General features: G+C 41.1%; 1 protein-coding gene across 6 annotated transcripts in view; it reads right to left on the reverse strand.

Moving 5' to 3' along the window:
- akap9 (A kinase (PRKA) anchor protein 9) overlaps nucleotides 1-19,829 on the reverse strand; it is a 68,981-nt gene that overhangs the window by 12,268 nt on the left and 36,884 nt on the right. For 4 of the 6 annotated variants that reach the window (XM_085397135.1, XM_085397136.1, XM_085397132.1 and 1 more), the window contains 9 exons: nucleotides 18,537-18,769; nucleotides 13,070-13,232; nucleotides 10,843-10,937; nucleotides 9,099-9,216; nucleotides 8,425-8,463; nucleotides 7,413-7,645; nucleotides 5,245-5,364; nucleotides 1,189-1,365; nucleotides 636-740 (listed from right to left, as the gene is read on the reverse strand). In XM_085397135.1, the coding sequence (XP_085253261.1) occupies nucleotides 636-740; nucleotides 1,189-1,365; nucleotides 5,245-5,364; nucleotides 7,413-7,645; nucleotides 8,425-8,463; nucleotides 9,099-9,216; nucleotides 10,843-10,937; nucleotides 13,070-13,232; nucleotides 18,537-18,769 (1,283 nt within the window). The remainder of the gene's footprint in view (nucleotides 1-635; nucleotides 741-1,188; nucleotides 1,366-5,244; nucleotides 5,365-7,412; nucleotides 7,646-8,424; nucleotides 8,464-9,098; nucleotides 9,217-10,842; nucleotides 10,938-13,069; nucleotides 13,233-18,536; nucleotides 18,770-19,829) is intronic. The other 2 variants (XM_085397133.1, XM_085397134.1) reach the window with 2 other exon arrangements.

The raw sequence follows: 19,829 nt of genomic DNA on the forward strand, positions 1-19,829 counted from the left end.
ACGTCACAACCAAATAACCCTGAACATAAATATATTGATGAGAATCCTTTGCAGGATACCTAGAAGTGGTAGTGCCAGTCAGATGTTTGTAGCTGTGGGTGTCTGGACTTTTAAAGCACTTTTAAGAAAGTTAATGTTCAGTTTTAGAGAACGACTGGATGGTTCGAGTAACAGTATAATTTTAGCACTTACAGATCCGACAGTGAGTGGTTCCCGTTACTCATCCAGTCTCAGAAAGCACTGGTTAAAGTGTTTGTGTATTTATTGATTTATTTTAAGTAATTGTGTTTTATGTATATTATGGTTTTATATTTTTACAAATGCTTTATATACTTATTTATATACATATATATATTTAATGGTATACCTTGTGTTGTGTGTGTGTGGGGGGGGGGGGAGTTGTGTGTGTGTGTGTTTCTTGTCTTGTTTTTATGGACATGTAGTCTGCCAATAAAGATTGAATTGAAATTGTGACAGTAAAAATGAACACAGCACATTTGTGGGACTATCAGGACTAATAAATGAATTAAGTCTATTTTTAATGCAACTGACTCTAGGAAAGTGTTCCCCATCAAATATCTGATTTTATATACTGAAAACTGATAAAACCTTAAAAAAGGCGATTTCTCCACTACCTCCTTCTCTTTCCGCTCCAGAGCTTCTCTCTCCGTCTGTAGCTGAGCTTCCAGTGTGGGCTGTCTTGTCTCTGTGATGGATGCATGCTGCTTCTTTTGTTCAACCTGCGACAGAAAACGACACACATCAAAAAAACTGTTTAGCTCAGCAGTTTTTTTTGCAATGTGTGCAGAAGAAAATGAAGGGAAACCTCTTTAAATGAACTGTTGTAATGACTTATTGCATGCTGTCTGTACTGTTATCGTGTGTAACGCAACCTGCACTGCAATTTGTGAACTGAGCAGCCGCCATCCACGAACACTGGGGGGCAAACTTGACAGCTGCTAGTTGTATCTCAATGTAGGCGGCTGAAGTAGACCCACCCACACATTGTTCTCGCTCTCGGAGCGTCCCAGCCCTCCTCCCATTCCTCTTCTAGCTGTCACCTCATCTGCATGCTCTCTCTTCTCTCACACACACTCGCTCTGCCACGCTCCACAGCTATTGTTCTGACTGCTTTTTCCTCTGCTGCTGCCTCTGTTTTGAACCCTTCTTCTCCCTCTCCCTCCTAACCTTCTCCAGAGACTCAGCGCTGGCCAGCAGGGCCTGCTCCAGCTCACGGATGCGGCTCTCCAGCTTGTCAATCTCTTCGTCGCGCTCTCCCACCTCACGACGCAGCTGCTCCGAGCTGAGAAGCAGCTCACTGCACCAATCCGCCTTCTCCTTCAGCTGGGAGGTCAGCCGGTCCACCTGGTAGTGAGAAAAGAGAGAGAGAGGAGGAGGAGAAGGGGGGGGATCAGTTAGTGAGATTTGCTCTCAGAAGCCACTCGCTACAGCATAGCTGGTGCATGAACAGCTAGCTGGGAGGTCAGCTGATCCACCTGAGAAAGGAGGGGGCCGGGAGCGAGAAGAGGTGCAGGGACAGAGAGAGAGGGTAGATAGAGATTTTACTGAGGGAGGGTGGGGGGAACAAACCAAGAAGATAGCTGGCAGGTAAGAGATCCACCTGTGAGATGGGAGAACATCAGCAGATCAATGAAGAGGGGGAAGAGGCATCAACGGGAGGAACAGTCAGTTAGGATGAACTACGCACTGGGAAACCTACACATCTTCATTAGAAAGAGATAAACCTGAGAAGATTAATGCTCTCCCTTTCTAGCTGAATAAAGACAATAATCAGTCACTTCCATTACAGACTGAGCAACTTTCAAAAGGCATTTTTAAGCCTGTAACGACAAGCGTGTTGTATTTGATGAGTTTTGGAAACCTCTACAGAATCTGTGTGATTTAATCTATCTATATAATTTTAACCCTAACCTCTGTATACATTTCTGTTTAAGATAAACTAAACTGGAGTTTTCTGGCAATCATTTCATAGGTCAGGCCTTGCAGAATTAAGCACTGCATGCCACAAAAACAGATCCTAACCAAATCGAAGCAAAACTCAACAGATCAAGCACATCTTCTCATAGACTTCCCTTCATTAAATATTTATATGACTAGACCCTAGAATAGGCACATCACAAGGGCCAAGAATGAGCCTCACTGTCTCTTGTGGCTCATGAGTAGAAGAGGGAAAAACAAATCTGATTTCTGGGCAAATTTCTTGCTTTATATTCTTGGAACAACTTTGCAAGAGAGCAGCTGATAATTTTTTCCCTAAAATTATTCAACATGTAATTAAAGGTACTTTGTGAAGCTTGAAGATGATATTTAATAGCTCACCAGGTTGAGCAGGCCACCCATTATGGCGTAGGGCTACAGTAGAAGCCCAGGTTTGAGTTTTCTGTGCCTTTTCTCTGCTCTGATTTTAGATTAAATGATTGTCAATAAAGGCTACAACAGCAAAAAATATATTTTTAAAAGAAAACTTTTAAGAGGCAAATTTACTAAAGAGACATAGCCACAGCTATATCTCTGACTGTTTGCACTGAAAGCTACGTACATCCTTTTTATACAGTGTGCATGTGGGATATCAGATTGAGAGACAAGACAGTGGAGCAGTGAAAGGTTTCTGACACATACAGTAGAGGAAGCTCAAACTGGAAGAAAAGGAGGGGGGGGGGAGATAAGACAGGCGATGAACTGCTACAGGGTTGGGCGAGGTTACTAAAATGCACTAACTGCTCTCTGGGATAACTTTGTTTTACATGTAGCTAAAAGCAATACCTTAACGGTTACTCCATCCACCTGCAATAGCCACGGGACAGAGGAGGCAGAAGCGTAAAGGGCCACAGGGTGGAGAGTTCAAGGGCAAAAGGAAGGCAGAGGAAGAGAAGCACTTAGTGATAAAAATGCTACAGCTGTCTATGAAGATAATGTAAGCAGGCCATGTTTGGGGTGAGGAGCAACCGAAACCTGAGCTACAGCTCTGATGTAAAGTTTACACACACTCCTCATGGATGAGTGATTGCACATGAGGCATCTTTAAGAGTTAAAAATAAAATAACAATTTTATACAAAAGTTTAAATTTAAAAAGAACAGAGAGAGACCAGCTGTTACATCCATAAGTGTATGTAAACTTTCAAATTCAAACTGTATATGCTGGGTAATGAGAAAGCAGCAGTCATTAATTAGGAAAACTGGTTACTCTGATCATAGCTGGTTATTCAGGTCAAAACATATGAAGTATGAGAAGCTTGCATGAGACACAAAAGAAGAAACCGACAGATCTGTCCCTAAATCCATTCTTCTACATTTTCTAATGGAAAGTTAGCTCAGTGTTATTTCTTTGAGTTTTTAGAAGAAACAAGTTCTTTCATAGGAAACAGGACTGTAAACTGTTACTGGCAAAGTAGTCTGAGGAGTGTGATAACTCAGTCGACTGGTTTGAGGCATTAATTACTGATTCTAATGTCTGCCCCGTCCTGACAACAGTGTTGATCCAAATGACATTTCTCCTTGCCAGCAGTGAGCTGGAGGTCAGATGATGGCTGGATATTAAAAAGTGTGGTGAGTTGCACGAAACAATCTGCTGAATCTATTTTCTGCTGACAAGGAGGCTGTTTAATGCTTTTTACTATTCAATACCTCCCATACTCAAGTAGATTTTATGACAAAAATTGATTAAACAACAAAGACACGGCCAAATGCACAAAGTTATGCAAAATACAACTTTAATCTGGGAAAATAATCTATAAAAGGAAACACCAAAAATTATGCTGTGCCAGACTTTCCATTGTGTGGACATAGTCTGAGTTGGTCTGTGTTCTGAAAATTTAATGACCATTTTTGGCAACTTGGGGGCAGTGGATCTGACTGTAAATCAGCGGTCCCCAACCCCAGGCCTCGGACTGGTACCGGTCTGTGAGTCGTTTGGTACCGGGCCGCGAGAGTTGAGGCTCAGGTGTGAAATGTATAGTTTTCAGGGTTTTTATCGGTTTTCAGCGTTATTTTGTTATCGTTAACTCGGTTTTCCTGGGTCTTTTCAAGTGTGTTATGAATAAATCGTATTTTTTTCGGTACTGGTACTAGTTTTATTTTGTTGTATTTATCCGCAACACCTTAAAGGCTGGTCCGTGAAAATATCGTCGGGTATAAACCGGTCCGTGGCGCAAAAAAGGTTGGGGACCGCTGCTGTAAATGAAACACCGACTTACTGCATATCCTTTAAAGGTTATATAGCACATATGTCAGCAAACAGTTGCTCACTGTTCTCAGGTTTGTTGCCAACTCTGCCTGATGTTTGGTGCTGGGCGAGCGGCGTCACAGCAGAGCGTTTTCCCTGGATATGGGCAACTTTTGAGTCTTAAAGTACGACTGATGGGAGCACTACCATGATACAATAAAGCTAAAAAAATAAAATAACCAGCAGAACCGAGGTGAGGGTTTATGACTGACCTTAACGCAACAGGTAGCTGTAAGGGTCACTGTTACTATAAGAAAGTAGATTAGCATAGACATTTGAATTTAGCCTTTAAGTTGCTGGAGCTAAGCAAATCACTCAGGTTCAGTGTCACACGATGTAAAGCCTCAGTCATGCAACCTAGAAATCGGTCAGTGATGGCCCCTGGCAACCATAGGTTGCTAGGGAAAAATGCAAAACTGGACCTTTTGACGTGTTGTTTTTTACTTCTACTTAGCAGGCGGACGATCAGCTGCACTTTTGAAGTTTCAGTATTTCTCCATGAGCAGTTAGCAAGTGTTGGCAGACACGTCAGCGCCTTCCATGCAGAATACAGACAAGCGCAGAACCCTGCTAGTGACAGCATCCTCTTTCAGACTCATTTTACCCCAGCAACCACTTGCTAACCAGTCTGGGAATAAACTAGTCACTAGTGGTTTCCAGCGGGTTGCCAACTGGTCTGCAGGCCTGTCTGAGAGAGGCCTAACTGACTCTACAGGTTAATGTTTAGCGTTTAAGCCAAAACCTCCAACAGCTTCAGTTTTACATCGTCATGACTGACTGACGGAAATGAAACCGACCGATTACGCATCTTACAAAACACAAAGTACTGCTGTAATTCATTTGTCTTTAGCGTCAGTTTCGAAGCCAGGCAGGTAATTCTATCAGCTCCATTGTTCTGCTCTTGGACTCCGTGCAACAACAGTGTTATGCTAAGAAAAAAAACCACAGGTCTCTTTTGCAGCCTGGTCCTCTGGCAGAAAGCGCAGCTTTCTCCTGTTACCTCTTGGTTTCTTTGCTCAGAGCTGGCCTGAAGCTTCTGTGGGTTCTTCAGTTGTTGCTCCAGTTTCTGGATCTCCTGCTGGAAGAAATCCCTCTCATGTTCTCGGTCTACAGCTTGCTCCTAAATGCCAAAATACAGATGAAAGAAAGATCAACAAATAATGAAGACGGAGACCAATACTGATCAACACCACATTACACTGATACTTGTGAGTACAAGTATTTAATGTGTTATTTGCTTCCTCTATCGTTTCCACTTGTTAAAAATGTTTTAAAGATTTTATTGTCTCGTCAGTCCTGCATTACACAAGTGTGAGCTGAAGGAAGGTGCCAGCTGGTGGCCTAGTTTGATGAGTTTAACTCTGAATCACATACTGCTTGTTGTTAATAATCTTCTATCAGGAGTTTATCACATTTAAGTCCAACACGTTCTCGCTGTAGTTGGCAGCGCACAATTGCCACGGATTTTGCTAAATTTGTGTGCAAGGTAAGCACTGAAACACAGCACTGATGTGTCTTTGTTCACTTTCAGAAAGAATGTTTCATATTAATGTCTGAGTTTAGATATATGGCACCAACATCATGATTGTGTAGAAACAACATTGCAAATGACCAGTGACACTGTTGTGATGTCACAGCTTTGCAACGTACGGGGACGAGAGAAAAGATGCTTTTGTTTATATAAAACTCTCTTCTGGAACAAATAGTAAGCATTTCTTTATTAATTTATACAGTATAACAGCAATACTGTTGCTAGTTAAATTTAGGTTACTCGTGTTGGTTTGTTAGTGATAGTTTTTGAAAGTGTTAGCAAACTTCTTGGCTAATGCTAAATGAAGGCTATGTCTGTGAAGGTTCTCAGTCATCCAGGTCATCGTTCTTTCCAAGCTCCTTAGACACTGTCATTGGTCATTTGCAATGTTGATCATGGACCAGCATTATTTTGACGATGTAGGAACAACAGCAACATGGAAAAACTTAATTCCAGTAAAATATTTAAATGAGAATAAAATCACCAGAACATTTTTACAGAAAATAAAGAAGAAGAAAAAAACGCTACTGGTTGCCAAAAAACAGAAAATGATTTTTTTTTGCAAACACGTGATTATTAAATACCCAACGTCAGCAGCACAGAATAGAAAGAATTTGCATTCGGTCCACATTTCAATCCCAGCCAAGTGACCCAATTGTTGTGATGGGAACACAACTCATTATCATCAGAGATGATAAGCGCTCAGCCAAAAATATCATGAGAACATTAAGGCTGGATTTTAAACCATCTAGTGTGGCGTGCAGCTGAAAAGTCATGCATTACTTTCACCAGGAAGCTTTAATCTTTACAGCTGCTTCCTGTGTTTCACCTGGAATTAAAAATGAGTCTCTATTCAGAAACATTTAAATGATTTGACGAACAGGTGTCTAAAATATGGGTTACTTTTGTAAAAATGTAAATTTTGACTATGAATGTGCTGCTAAATGTCAGCTGTCACCTATAGACAAGTGACAATTTATAGGAAAAATCCTGAATTCTTAAACTCCTATGCTGATGGGGAATCTGGGGGCATTTGATCCCCTGATGGGGATTTTATAGAGCTCTTTTGTCTGTTATGCCCCCAAAAGTAGTAAAATAACGCCATGGTAAATTTAAAATATTCAAAATGATTAATTTGTGTGAGTAAAAGTCCAGAAACAACATATATTTAGTTAAATGTTACATAACCAGAACATCTGTGATGTACTGCAGTAGATTATCTGGTTATGATACATCACAGGTTATTGTAATGTGTAGTCTGGTTGTCATTGTTTGGGTGCACTGCACAAACTAATGAGTTAAAATCCACTGAGAAGTCATGGCGCTCACAAACGGTCATAACCAGGACAATTTCATCCTGTTACACTAAAATCTGACCAGGAGGAGTGTTGATTCTTGTGAAAATGGAAAAGGTCCTGTAAAACTGCAAATAATACCTTGACACCACTTGGTTGTAGGCAACGTGTGTAAGTTTTACTAAATTCTGACCCCTACTCTAGAAAGAGAAGTGGTTCACACAGGCTCATAGGTTCACTTTTAAGAAGCTGGAAATTTTTTTGCTTTGTTTTGTTTTAGAAACAATGACATACACGATTAAACGATACACGAGGTTAGAGGTTTTTCTCATCGTCACTTACATCCAGAAACTTCCTGTTCTTCTCCAGCTGTTTCTCCAGGGCCTGGATCTGCTGTCGGAGGTCCCCGCTCTCTGTCGTTCGAGTGCTCTCCAGCTCCATCACCCTGTTGACCTGCTCCTCCAGCTCCACCTCCAGCAGCTTCACCTGTTTCAGGAGGTCAGAGTTCTCCTTCTCTGCCTGCCTCTGCACGTCCACCTTCTCTTTCATCAGCTTCTCCGTCTCCTCCAGCAGGTCTGCGACGAAGGAAGGACGGAAAGTTAGGATCTAATGATCGCTGGTTCAGGTTTGATTTTGGTGATGGAAGGAAGTTGAGATGAAGAGTCTGAAGTCTGAGAGCCTTGGGAGTGAATTAAATGCTGCTTGCTTTGTACCAAAATAATCTACTAACAATCTAATGAACAACCCAGTCTTAATTTTCTACACTGTGGTCACCTTTACAACTGAATTAAAGGCTAGAATCAGACTCTTCCAACATTTCAATCCACTTCCAAACATGTCACCAAACATGATCCCCCATCTTTGCCCTTCTGCTGCCACCAGTGAACAACCCACACCGGTTCACCCAGTACCAAAACCCAGAAGATTAGTGCAAAAGTAACAGGGTGAAAAAGTACAAATGACAGGTCTAACACATGGACAGTCCAGACAATGCAATATCCATGCCCAATAAGCATTTACAGGCAGGGGGAAAGTACTCCATGTAGAGTTATAAAGATGAATGGCGATTAGGAAACAATGCCTACATAAAAATGTCGTCCATTTCATCATGCTAACATGAGTGCCATCATTGACATTTAAAAATGACAAACCAGGACAAAAATCAATCAAAGTGAACAGCCGAAGCACGGGTTAGTGATTGGACTGAGTGAGTTTATGAGCCCATAGCAAGCAAGCTCCAAGCTGTGCTGGTGAGTTGCTGGATTGGAAGGTTAGAGATGTAAAACAGCGTGACTCAGCTAGACAAATAAGAGAACATATAGACACGACTGAGCCATGCTCAAAGTGGACACACCTGCTTCAGGTGCTGCAACCATTGCAGCTTCAACTAGGCCTACAGGAGAATGAGAAAGCACAGGAGTTTAACATGCTCTTGTTTTTGTAATGAACAGGAAAACTCTTGAGATAAAGAATGGAAATAGGTGGAGACAGGATAGCAGTGCTCATCTGCCTGTGCCACAGTAGTAGGTTAAGGCTGTGGAAAGTGCGCTGTGAAAGGAAAGGTTCCTCAAAGAGCCCCTGTTTAATTTCTAAAATACAGAATACTTACGTTTTTTGTTTTTATGAAAGAATACACTCACGGCACACCTTTTTTTGACAATACAGTGCAAAAAATTAGCTAATACGGTTATCAACATTGACGTTTCTTCAGCACTTCTTCAGCAAATACCTGAAAATGTGTGACGTGAAACAGTAGCAAGAGTTTAAGAAATCCTCAGGAGCTTTAATCAAACATTCAACAAATAAACATTTTATTGACTTGTTGATCTTTGATCTCTGTTCCTGTCATTGTTTTCACTACCTAATTACAGCTCATTAAAAATTGATTTAATATAACCAAGTAACCTTTTGACCTCCAGACCAACTGGTGTTTAAAGTTCAGACCATGTTAACTTATTTCCAGCTGCTTTGGGTCATTTTAAAAACATACTTCCTTTGTCATCATTAAGGGAACGCCGGGATACGTACGAAGCTCACGGGGCCCGGCGTCCTCCTTCATTGCGTCTTGTTGCCGTGACAGCAGCTCGCGCTCTTCCTGCATCTGAAACTTCTCCTGCTCCAACTCATGAAGTCGAGTACTAGTGACCTACAAGAAAACACAAAAAATGTGGGGCTGTTTTTTACGTTTGATATTCTACATTTGCCTCATTCATCATAACTTTTGGAGTTCAATGGACAACGATTCATTTCAAGGATGTAAATTTACAATTTTATTTTAAAATAACCATTATTGTATTTGTCTAAAAATACTGGGTGATGTGGATGCTGTAATCTGTCTTTGTATCAGTCTTTGTTTTTTAATTAAATTGGAGCTCATATTAGTCACTATAGCAGTAACAAGTAATCTTCCTGGGTCAACACAAACACAATCAGAAGCAGCATAAACACAGGGGTGATAAAAAGTTCTTTCACACATCAGCAATAAAGGGATAAAATAAACAACAGACTTGGCAAACAAGGTACACACATTGAAATCAAAATTGACCATTATTACTAGTGTACAGTGAGTGAAGTATTATTCAAGTCTGCACCACAACTATCATCAGTCTTCACAGACATGCTGAGTAACCCCAAGATGATCTGTTTCAGCTGCACTCATGTTTCCATCAACACAGGGTTGTACTACGAGAGCGGGATTAATGTGTCGAGCTTAAAGTCGGAGTTTTCACTTACACAAAAGGAAATGACACAGTTATATATCTTTTTTAGCTAGTTACATCACGATTATGAGTTTCAGTTTAAAATCAAGTGCCTCATTTTCACTAACATCACCAAGCTCAGCTTCAAAGTTACAGCAGAACAAACTGCAAGTGGCACTGTTACTATGATTTGCTAATAAGTCACTGTTACACTGCAACAATTGCAGCTGCTAAAAACACAAAGAATACCTAACAATCAATAATTAATCTCACTTTAATCTGCTGACAAACTAAAGACATTTTCACATCTCTTTCATTAGACTACAGGACAGCAGCCTTTAATACTTAAATGTGAAAAGTTTAAAGCTTCAGAGCTTGAATTGAAATGTTTATTTCACCGCTCTGTGCACTAAATCCCAAGATTAACGATTTTCTGCAGCATTCATTTCATGTTTTATTTGCAACAGTGTTGCATTTTACAGATTTTTTTTATCATCATTTTAATCAGATAATGTCTGTGACTCGACTAGGTGGCACTCATAGGATCAATTTGTGCAGAAGAATCATGTGACACACAAAACGCCTCTTTTTATGAGAGTATAGACAAAGCATGATGCAGAAATCCCCGCTTAGCAGAGAAAGTTGATAACCACCGTCGTGACTGAGTTTTAGGTTTTGTAAAACCAGCTAATTCCAGGAAAGCCTGACTTTGTTGGGAGTGTGGTGGACGCAGCATGAACTACAGTACATGTCACTCATTAATGCATTTCATTTTGTGGCTCCATGGCACTAACAAACACAAACAAGCTAACTTAACACACAAAGAGGATCAGTTTTTACAGTTAGTTTATCATCGCTCTCAAGTTTCAGGGGCTGAAACCTGAACATAAAACATGAATATGCCACTAGTGCAGACCAGTACTATTAAATGACTTGGCCACAATTGAACTGAATTCAAACTTCTGCGTCACGTGTCACTGTGCTTACATCTGAGCCACTAATGTGCCAGAGGCAGAATTACACAATCATGGTGTCAAGTACTTAGTAATTGGATTAATATTTTTCCTCCTTACCTGCAGCTCTTGCTCGAGACTCAGTTGGAGCTCTTCCTTGTGACGCAACTGCTCCTCCAGCGCTGCCCGTTCACCCGTGTATCCATCAATCAGACCTGACAGTGGACAATGTGAGCAAAAACTGTTATAAAGGTTGCAGAAAGAGCTATTTATGCATATTCACAGCTTTTTGCTCTCTGATGAATTGACGGATCTACTCTAAAGGAGTTTCTTTGGGTTTTAATACTGGCACCAATTCAGATGAATGAGCATTAAGAAGAAGGATGCAATAAAATTACAGGTTACCAACAACACACGCACGCACGCACACCGGCACACAAAACACATTGTATGTGCATATGTGCACGCTGAGGCACAAAAACACGAGTGAGAATGTCTGACCCATTTTGCTCGACATGAATATGTGACCGAGCTGTAAAACACAATGAAATGCTCTAAATGATCTACAGGTCACTAAGCATTATGCACCAGGAAATCAATTCAACTTCATAGACGCAAAAAAGGAGGCATTCACACACTCAAAACTGATAAGGAAATGTTTATTTTGTCCTGCTAGAGCTTCCGCGAGTCTATTTTCTGACTTGATGACAGCACTGAGAGACAGTAGGCGAGTGTCACCTGTGCTGTCAGGTGATTTTATCTCAGACATATCAAATTGAACTTAAGGTGTGTGTAAAGTTTGCCTAAGGAGGGATCTCTCCATGATCAGCAATCAAACTCACATGATTACTTGCTTTAAAATAACAAAAAACATCATTAACCAGATAAACGTAAGCGTCTTGGGAACCTGCAACCACATTTAAGGTGGCAAAGAATTACTGCACCACATCATCGTGATCTTACAGCTAATCTGACAAAGCATTTTTCCCCTGATTCAAACATAACAAAAGCAGGACCTGTTTGTGTTTTCATTGACATCTAATATGTTCCATCAAGTCAAGTACCTTTTGTCAATGCTGAACCTGTCTCTTGGGTTGATTCAAAACCAGTTTGAAAAGGCCACGCCCTGAGGTTTTAGCTTCATGGTTTATCCACACAATGGGGATTAGATTTTTCTTCTCTTTCACTTAACTGGTATGTGAACAAGAAGATGTCCAAAAAACACACGCTTAGCAAATTTCAAACACTCCCTTACAGAAGAAGCACCTGACACGACCAGAAAGGAACAGCTGCTCTTGTTTACATGATTGACTGAAAATTACCTCCCAGCTGTTTTGATGAATGAGACTTTTATGTGTGTATAAAGTGAGGATTAGTTGATTTTCTTTGAAGTTACTGCTGCTAAAAAAAAAGTTCTAAATGAGTTTTTCCACATCTAAATCAGGGGTCAAAGGACAGAAGGTGTCATGTGATGTACAGTTGCAAATTTATCATCACTGTTGCAGCCCTACCTATAAAAGTATGAAGTTATTTTATGACATCAAATATTTGCATCTCATCTAGGATTACTGAAAACAAACACTGCAACAGGATCTTCAAAAAAAAAAAAAAAAAAAAAGTGAGATTAAAAATGCGATAAACTCACCGCTGCTCACAGCGTCCACACAGCTAATCAGAAGGGAATAATTGTTGTACTCTACTGCTACCAAACTGGGCTTTAAACGACAGTGTAGTGGATGTAGTGGGTCCCGTGAGTTTCTGGTGTGAGCATGCATATGGGTGCAACAGCTGACCCTCATAGGGCAGCTGTCTCTGACATGGACAGCCAGGCCCATCGCAGCATTCAAACTACTCTACTGGACTTTAATAGCTTAAATATTTAAATTTGTTCTCTCGTGATTACTCTCACCACCATTCACAGTCCTTCATAATGTTGTTGTCACACAGATGCAATCAAATGTTCAAACACAAACCCAAAGACAGGCTCAGAAACAATAATTACCATTTGCTGAGTTCTCACCACAGATGGCCTCTCAAACAGCTAATCCCATCACTCCCCGTGACAGCCTCCAACCCCATGCACACATGTGTTTCCACTTAATGCAGCTCTCCCCATTTTCTCTAATCATTTGTCAGACTCACTTTATCACATCATCGATCAGAGTCTAAGAGGCTACTGTAAAGGAAGTGTCCCTTACAAGGCCCACAAAGAACGAACGCTTCCCTGGCTCACATTAAAATTGATCAGCACTTAAATTAAAATGAAGCTATAGCTCAGTTCCTTCAGTCACTTTGTAAGAATCAACATAAATTAGAAGATTTTTCCTAAATAAAAGTAAAACCTCACCCTCCGCTCGGTGAAGTTCCAGAGCCAGCTGCTCCCGTGCCCGAGCCTCCTCCATCACCCTCTCCTGCAGCTCCTCCTGCTTCTGGAGGAGCTCGTTCATCTCCTTGTTGTGGCGGAAAGACTCCCGCATCAGCTCAGTCTGGGTCATCCGGGCATGTTCGACCTGAGAGGAGAAGTGGAAAGAGATGATCTTTAACAAGAATGAAGGCGTCTTTACAGTAACGAATCATTACTGTGAAAATGCACTATTTCATTAAAGCCCACTAATTTTACATACAACTTTAAATTTTCTACATCAGTGAATAGAAGATGATGACCAGGACATCTCTCATTGAAATGAAAAAGTTAAATTCTGGTTTGGACAGCTTGATGATTATTTTTATTGTGATATTATAATTGTACCCCACGTATAAAAGCATTTTAAGCCTCTTACTGCTGATGTGTGTGTCATTTTACACAGGTGTCAAATTGTGATAAACCACCTATATGCACATATTGATTAGAACTGACGTGCAGAGGAGGGATAATGGACACACTGGACATATCATGTTGAACATGCAGGAGGAAAATATGAAGATCACAGAGAAGATCCATGCATGGAGTGAAGGAGGACATGCAGAGGGTTGGTGTGACAGAGGAGGATGCTAAGGATAGGATGAGACGGAGGCAGGTGATCCTCTAAAGCAGGGGTGTGAAACATAAGGCTCGGGGGGCCAGAATCAGCCCAGCAAACTTCAATCCACCCCCAATAAACAACTTTGGAGAAGGTAAAAGAAGGCATAAATTTTGGACTTTTAACTATATTTTCAAAAGTTTTACAGCATTATGTTTACAGATAAAAGATTTCCCACATGGGCATTAATTAGACACCAAAATAATTAGGCAATAATTCATCTTCTTTTTTTTCTTTTTTTTAATAATGGGAGGATGGGCTACACTGTATCCATTACACACTATTCATTGTACACATGGATACACTTTCTGTCATTTTACATATTTATTTCTTACAATTTAAGATGTTTTTCATTTCATTACAACATCATTTCTTTACAATTATACTTCTTTTTCTTATATTAAGGTATCTTGAGGATTAAATGTGTAGTGAAATTTCTTTACACTGACAGAAAGGGGATCCCAAAAGGTTGATTTTGTTCATCTGGACGTAGCATTTTCAATGGGAGAAACGTTTCGTCACTCATCCAAGAGACTTCTTGAGTCTCAGCTGCCTGCAGGTTTCCCCAACCTTTCTGAGACAGAAAGGGTAGTTTCACCTATGTGGCCCAATTACAAGGGGCTGTAAATTGCTCACAAAGTAAAATGAATTTGACATTCCTGCCCTAATTGGAGCAGCTGAAAGAAGAAGAAGATCCAGATATCGATTTGAAGTGTATCCATCAGTCTATTTAAGAATAAGATTGTCAACTTGTCCAACTTAATTTCACCACAGGGGTCCTGAAAGCTGTCCCAGCTGTTACTGACCTCAGAAACACCTGAAGCCAATTTAGAACAACCACACAACAGTGCTAACCACCATACCACTACACTGCCCATCTTTCAAAGGATTTACAGCAGAAACAAAAACTGGCAAATCAAATTAAGTATGTTCAAATTAAAAAAGTGTTGTGTAAGTATAACAACCATTACAAATGCTTTGACAACAGCGTTCAGCAGTGTCTTTGTGCAATGTTGTTATGATAAACTTCAACATGTGTGTTGGCATTGCGTAAAGGGCCAGCTAAAGCGAGTAATAAACTGTGGTTGTGTGCAGGATGTGATACAATAATTATATCATTCTTGTGCAAAGACCTGCTGGTCATGTGACAGAAGGCATATTTTTCTTGCGGACAGCTATGAAATCATTAAAACGCAATAAACCAGGAGCACACTACCTCATTCCACACTACATTTTCCATAGATTTCCATATCTCCCTGAGCAAAGGTCTGATTGTAAAATTATGGGAAGTGGTAACATGATCCTACCACAGAGAAGTTATAATCGTTTACCAAGTGTGCCTACGTGGAACGGTTCAACTCACACCTGAATATGTAGATCTGAACTACTGAGCTGTAAAGAGCAGCACAAACAACCTCCACAAGTATAATTTACACACAGTCCATCTGTGGGTTACCAGGTGTAAACTTACTGTATAAGGGGGAGTGGGCAGGGAGATTTTGGAGACGACTTTAAGAAGGTGGCCGCTAGTCCTGTGATTGACATGTGAAATCTGTGTCTGCACCACCACAGCGTTTTTCTCGTTCAGCGTGCTGCAAAATGGGAACGGTCGAGGAAGGGGTATGCGAGATTCCACCTCGTACACATCCTTGTCCTCCCCTTCGAGCCACGTGCTGCTCTGCATACTCGAGTTCCAGTAAGAGCGATATGAATCCATGGTAGACGACGTACGGATGATGGGAGAACCTCACTTTGAATCTTATCTGAAGTCATCAAAAAGGATTTCCAGGTGCTGTTATCCGTCAGGCTGAGCTAGGCAAACTGAGAATGACAATGAAGTCCAGCGGGGGATGAAGGCGTGAATAGTGTTGTGGATAGCTCCAAGCAACAGTTTCTATGTGTTTGGTACGCTCAGCAGAAGAGTAAACAATCTTTGGAGGTGACATTCACGTCAGCTCAATCACATACTTTCTGGTTGAGGTAGAAAGAAATCCAGGTAAATGCTGAGAGAGAAAATCATCCGGTGAGGGTGAGGATTTTATGATCCTACTAGAAAGTGTCATCCTCGGCAGCAGGTGGAAGTCATTTCTGGGTCCAGCAGGTTAAAGAGCATTCCTGACCGTGACTGCAGGAGGTATGTAAACACAAAGACAAGCATTTCTTTGCTCTATGCCTTCTTTAAAGCTCCCCAGCCTTCTCTCTGCTCTTCTTTTTCTTCGAAGTGAAACCATATCATACCGCTCAGTGAAGCTCACACCCCCACATCTGCTCCCGCCTGCTCTCCTCTCCCTCCACTCGCTTTCTCTCTCTGGAGATTCATTAACAATACTATGCCGCTGTAGCAACCCAAACCTGCCGGGAAGCCTCCCACTGGCCCCCTTTTTAATTGTTTAGTCCGAGCAGCAGTCGGCCAAGGGTGAAATGACAGCGCTCAGATCTGTAGTCACTCACTCTTTCCTTCTTACTTCCTTCTAGGGTTGCTGTCATTCCCGCTCCACGCATGCTCCCGTGCTCTTACCATAATATCCCTCACTACTCTCCTGTCAGGCGAGGTTTAATTACTACCAGCGAGAGATACTCTCACACTGCTAAACTTCCTTTACCCATCTCTACGCTTCTGCCACAGGGGGGGAAAAAAGAAAAAAAGATTCAAATCCAAACCATCCAAAAGCATTTTCAACAGACGAGGGCACTTTTTCCACTTCCTACATTCATTACAGAGAGCAGGATACTGCTGGGGGAAAAAAAGTGGGAGGGAAGCAGGTGTGGCTTCAATCCTTAGAGCCAGAGGGCTAGGTAGACTTGCAAATAGATCTCACACACACACACTCCCTATACACAGAAATAACCACAGACAAAACACACTCCCTTCAGAAAGCTGTCAAACCAGATTCCTTTTCCTGTGCACAGCAGAAAAAAAAAAAAAAGCAATTAAGGCTTTTTGACACGCTGCCTCTTGGTCAAACCTAAAGTAAAGTCTCCATTTGTAGAGTCAACTTTTGAATTTGCTGCACACGAGCAATTTCCACATCTCGCCCACGTATAATGGGAGTGGGCAATAACCACGCAAACACCTTCCCCAGGCAAATAATTTACAGCAGTTGTTCAACAGACAGTTAACATTCCTGATCGGGCTTGTTACATCAATCCAAGACATGATCACTTAGCACCAGCCAGAGACAAGACAAATGAACACAGGATCAATAGCAGCAGGAAAATCACTGAGACGCCATTAGGGGCTTTGTTGATTACAAGTTTATGGGAGCGATTAATTGCATGTACTTGGAGAAGTACACACAAATTAAAAAGCAGCTTGTAGAAACTTCAGTATTTCTTTACCGGAGAACAAATAAGGATCATTTTCACCTTGTAGCAGTTTCTTAACTACCTTTATAAAATTATTTGGTCTATATGATGCCAGAGAATGGTTAAAAGTAACTATTTAAAATTACTAGAGCACATGTTTCTCTGTTAGAAGAGTTCTGGTATTGCTGCTTAAAATTATTTGGTAACCCAAATTATTACTCTTAACAAAATTTGGAGAATATACCCTTTGAAAAAACAAACAAACACGCCAAAACCCCTAACAACCAGTGATTCCATAAATAACAGTGTGGTGTAAATGGATGCTAAAACAACAGCCTGAAATTTCTTTAAAGCTATTTTTAGATTGCCACGATAAAGCTCACTCGAGCATGAATAACACATGATTTTCAGCCGCTGGGGTGATACACTGTGCATTCAGTTACTGTAACACGCTCACTGGCCTAGTTAGACTGGCCTCGTCTCTGCGCGTTGTCACAGGATATGCTCTACATGGATGGCCTAAGGGGAGGGGGATGGAGTTGTTCTGGTGGAACTGGACTACGATAGGCTGGGAGGCCGGACAAAAGCTCTGTGTAAATACTCCTCGTATCTACAGGCAACCGCTGGGAATGAGGCTGCTCTTTTGTGTGCACGAGTTTCTAGACAGGACAACTTTGTTGCCAGTCACATTCTGCCACCTCATCCCTATTATGTCTCCATGAACAGGAGTAGAACGAGAGAAGGGGAGCGGGGTGACGGAGTTGAGTGTGTGCATTTAAATACTTTGACAAAGCCTACATGTGTCACTGGAGCTTTCTGTTTATTGGTAACTTTTAGGGACATAAACACAGGGTGATTCATGAGGGATTGTTCTGAAACCTGAACCCACAGAGAACCAGTTTCACTGGACAGAGGACAATAAGCTAGGGCAAGGTGTCAAAATGAGTCAGAGCAAGAAAAATGTCAAATATTAAAGCTTGTGGTCTCTTGCTAAACTTTAATTTATTATCACTTAATGAAGGCTTAATTAGGAGAATGATACCTCTGGTTCCCTGGAAATGGTTTTTATGAGTTGGTTTGCTAATTAATGAAATGTACTGAGTTAATCGGTTAGTTAAAGAGGTACTTTTGGGGGATTTTTGATCTTTGGAGCAAGCCACATGAGCCGTTTCCCCTTGTTTCTAGCCTGTATGGTAAGCTAACTTCCTGCCAGCTCTTCCCTCATATTTAGGGAGCAGTACTCGTCTTCTTTTGCAAGTCTCAGGATGCAGAGAGTACCAGTAAATATTAAAAAGATCAAGCATTGTTTGGGCTTTTTTATTATTATTATGCATGCTTAAATAATTTTTTTTATTATAATTGGGTTAAAAATAACTAAATCTGCCCATTAAGATAAGACTCACAGGTGAGCTACCCAATAAAAAAGTTAATAAATGAATGGAAGGGGACAACTCAAATCATTAACAACCAACAATGCTTGGGGTATACCTGGTTAGTGGTATCAGTGATGGCCATCAACATTTTCTCCAGAGCTGTCTGCAGTCGGCTGCTGATTCCCATTAAATATTCCTCGTTCTCGAGCTGAGGCCCTGGCCCGAGCAGCAGACTGTCCATCATCTGCTGGGACACTTCCAGACCCTCAGGAGTCTTCATCTCTCTGGACCACATGCTCACATTGTCTGCACCAGTCTCACCGCCCTGTAAACGTCCTGAAGTATAACCTGGAATTTAACCAGAGCAACAGAAGGCAGAAATGCATCATGTTTGTTTCAACGTGTGCATATTTTAAGTTAAATCTAATAGTCTGTATCTAAAAGTTCAGTTAGGGCCTGAGTGGTGCCTAATTTGAGATTAACCAAAGTACTGCGGGGAAGCAACATGGACTCACAGATGCTAAGTAAGGACGCAGCAGTTTAAAGCTTCATGTTTGGTAAGCATTAAAAATGCTAGTCATATGCCAAAGAGTGCTAAATATATAACCAAAATAAGGGTGAGCGTGCACACATCATCCAGTTCAAACCGGGTCCAGCACACTCGCATAACTGCCCGTAACACAGCTGACAGATTATGTAACTCACATTATGTTATTAAGCTCATAATCACACAGTATCATGACAGCAGAAGAAGAAGGCAGCGCGACATAAAGATGCAGCACAACAGGACAAAGCAGCTTCTGAAGGACACGAGCCGGTTTTATTATGACGCTGGTTTCTCTAATTGTAACCACAAAAAAAATGTGTGGAACCCAACTGGCTCTGTTCCTAAATGAAAGACTTCTTATGCAACCTGGGAACAAAACTTGGAAGAGTTCACACTGTGGGGGGTAATGCAAAACAAACTAACAGAAAAGTTAATGAATTGATGTGGCACAAAAACACTTAACGCGCTGTAGTTGCTGTGCAACACGGGCACACTTATGTGTGGTGTTTTGTGACTTTTACAGGCATTTGTTGCTCAACTGTGTTTTAAATATGTTTTCATTAAAAAGGGGAAATGAGATAAAGTGCTGTCACGGTTGCATATATAAACGTCACACAGGTCGGTGATTCACCAGCTCCAACTGTTTTGCATGAAAGTATGTGATAAGACCAACCCCGATCTACCGTGCATACACGACTGGCTGGACTTTATGACCGATATCAGTCATGGGACAACAAGCTTTTGAGAAAACTTGTGCAATAAAAAAAAAAAAGACTTAAGTGTTACGTTGAATGCCTCCCAGATAAGCACAACCATACTTTTTAAAAATACTATTTGGCTTTTTATTCCACTTTGACCTGC

This window comes from Rhamphochromis longiceps, linkage group LG22 (assembly GCF_057381845.1).
Source record: "Rhamphochromis longiceps isolate RC_006_pf linkage group LG22, R_longiceps_female_GT1.1, whole genome shotgun sequence".
NCBI classification, from domain to species: Eukaryota; Metazoa; Chordata; class Actinopteri; order Cichliformes; family Cichlidae; genus Rhamphochromis; species Rhamphochromis longiceps.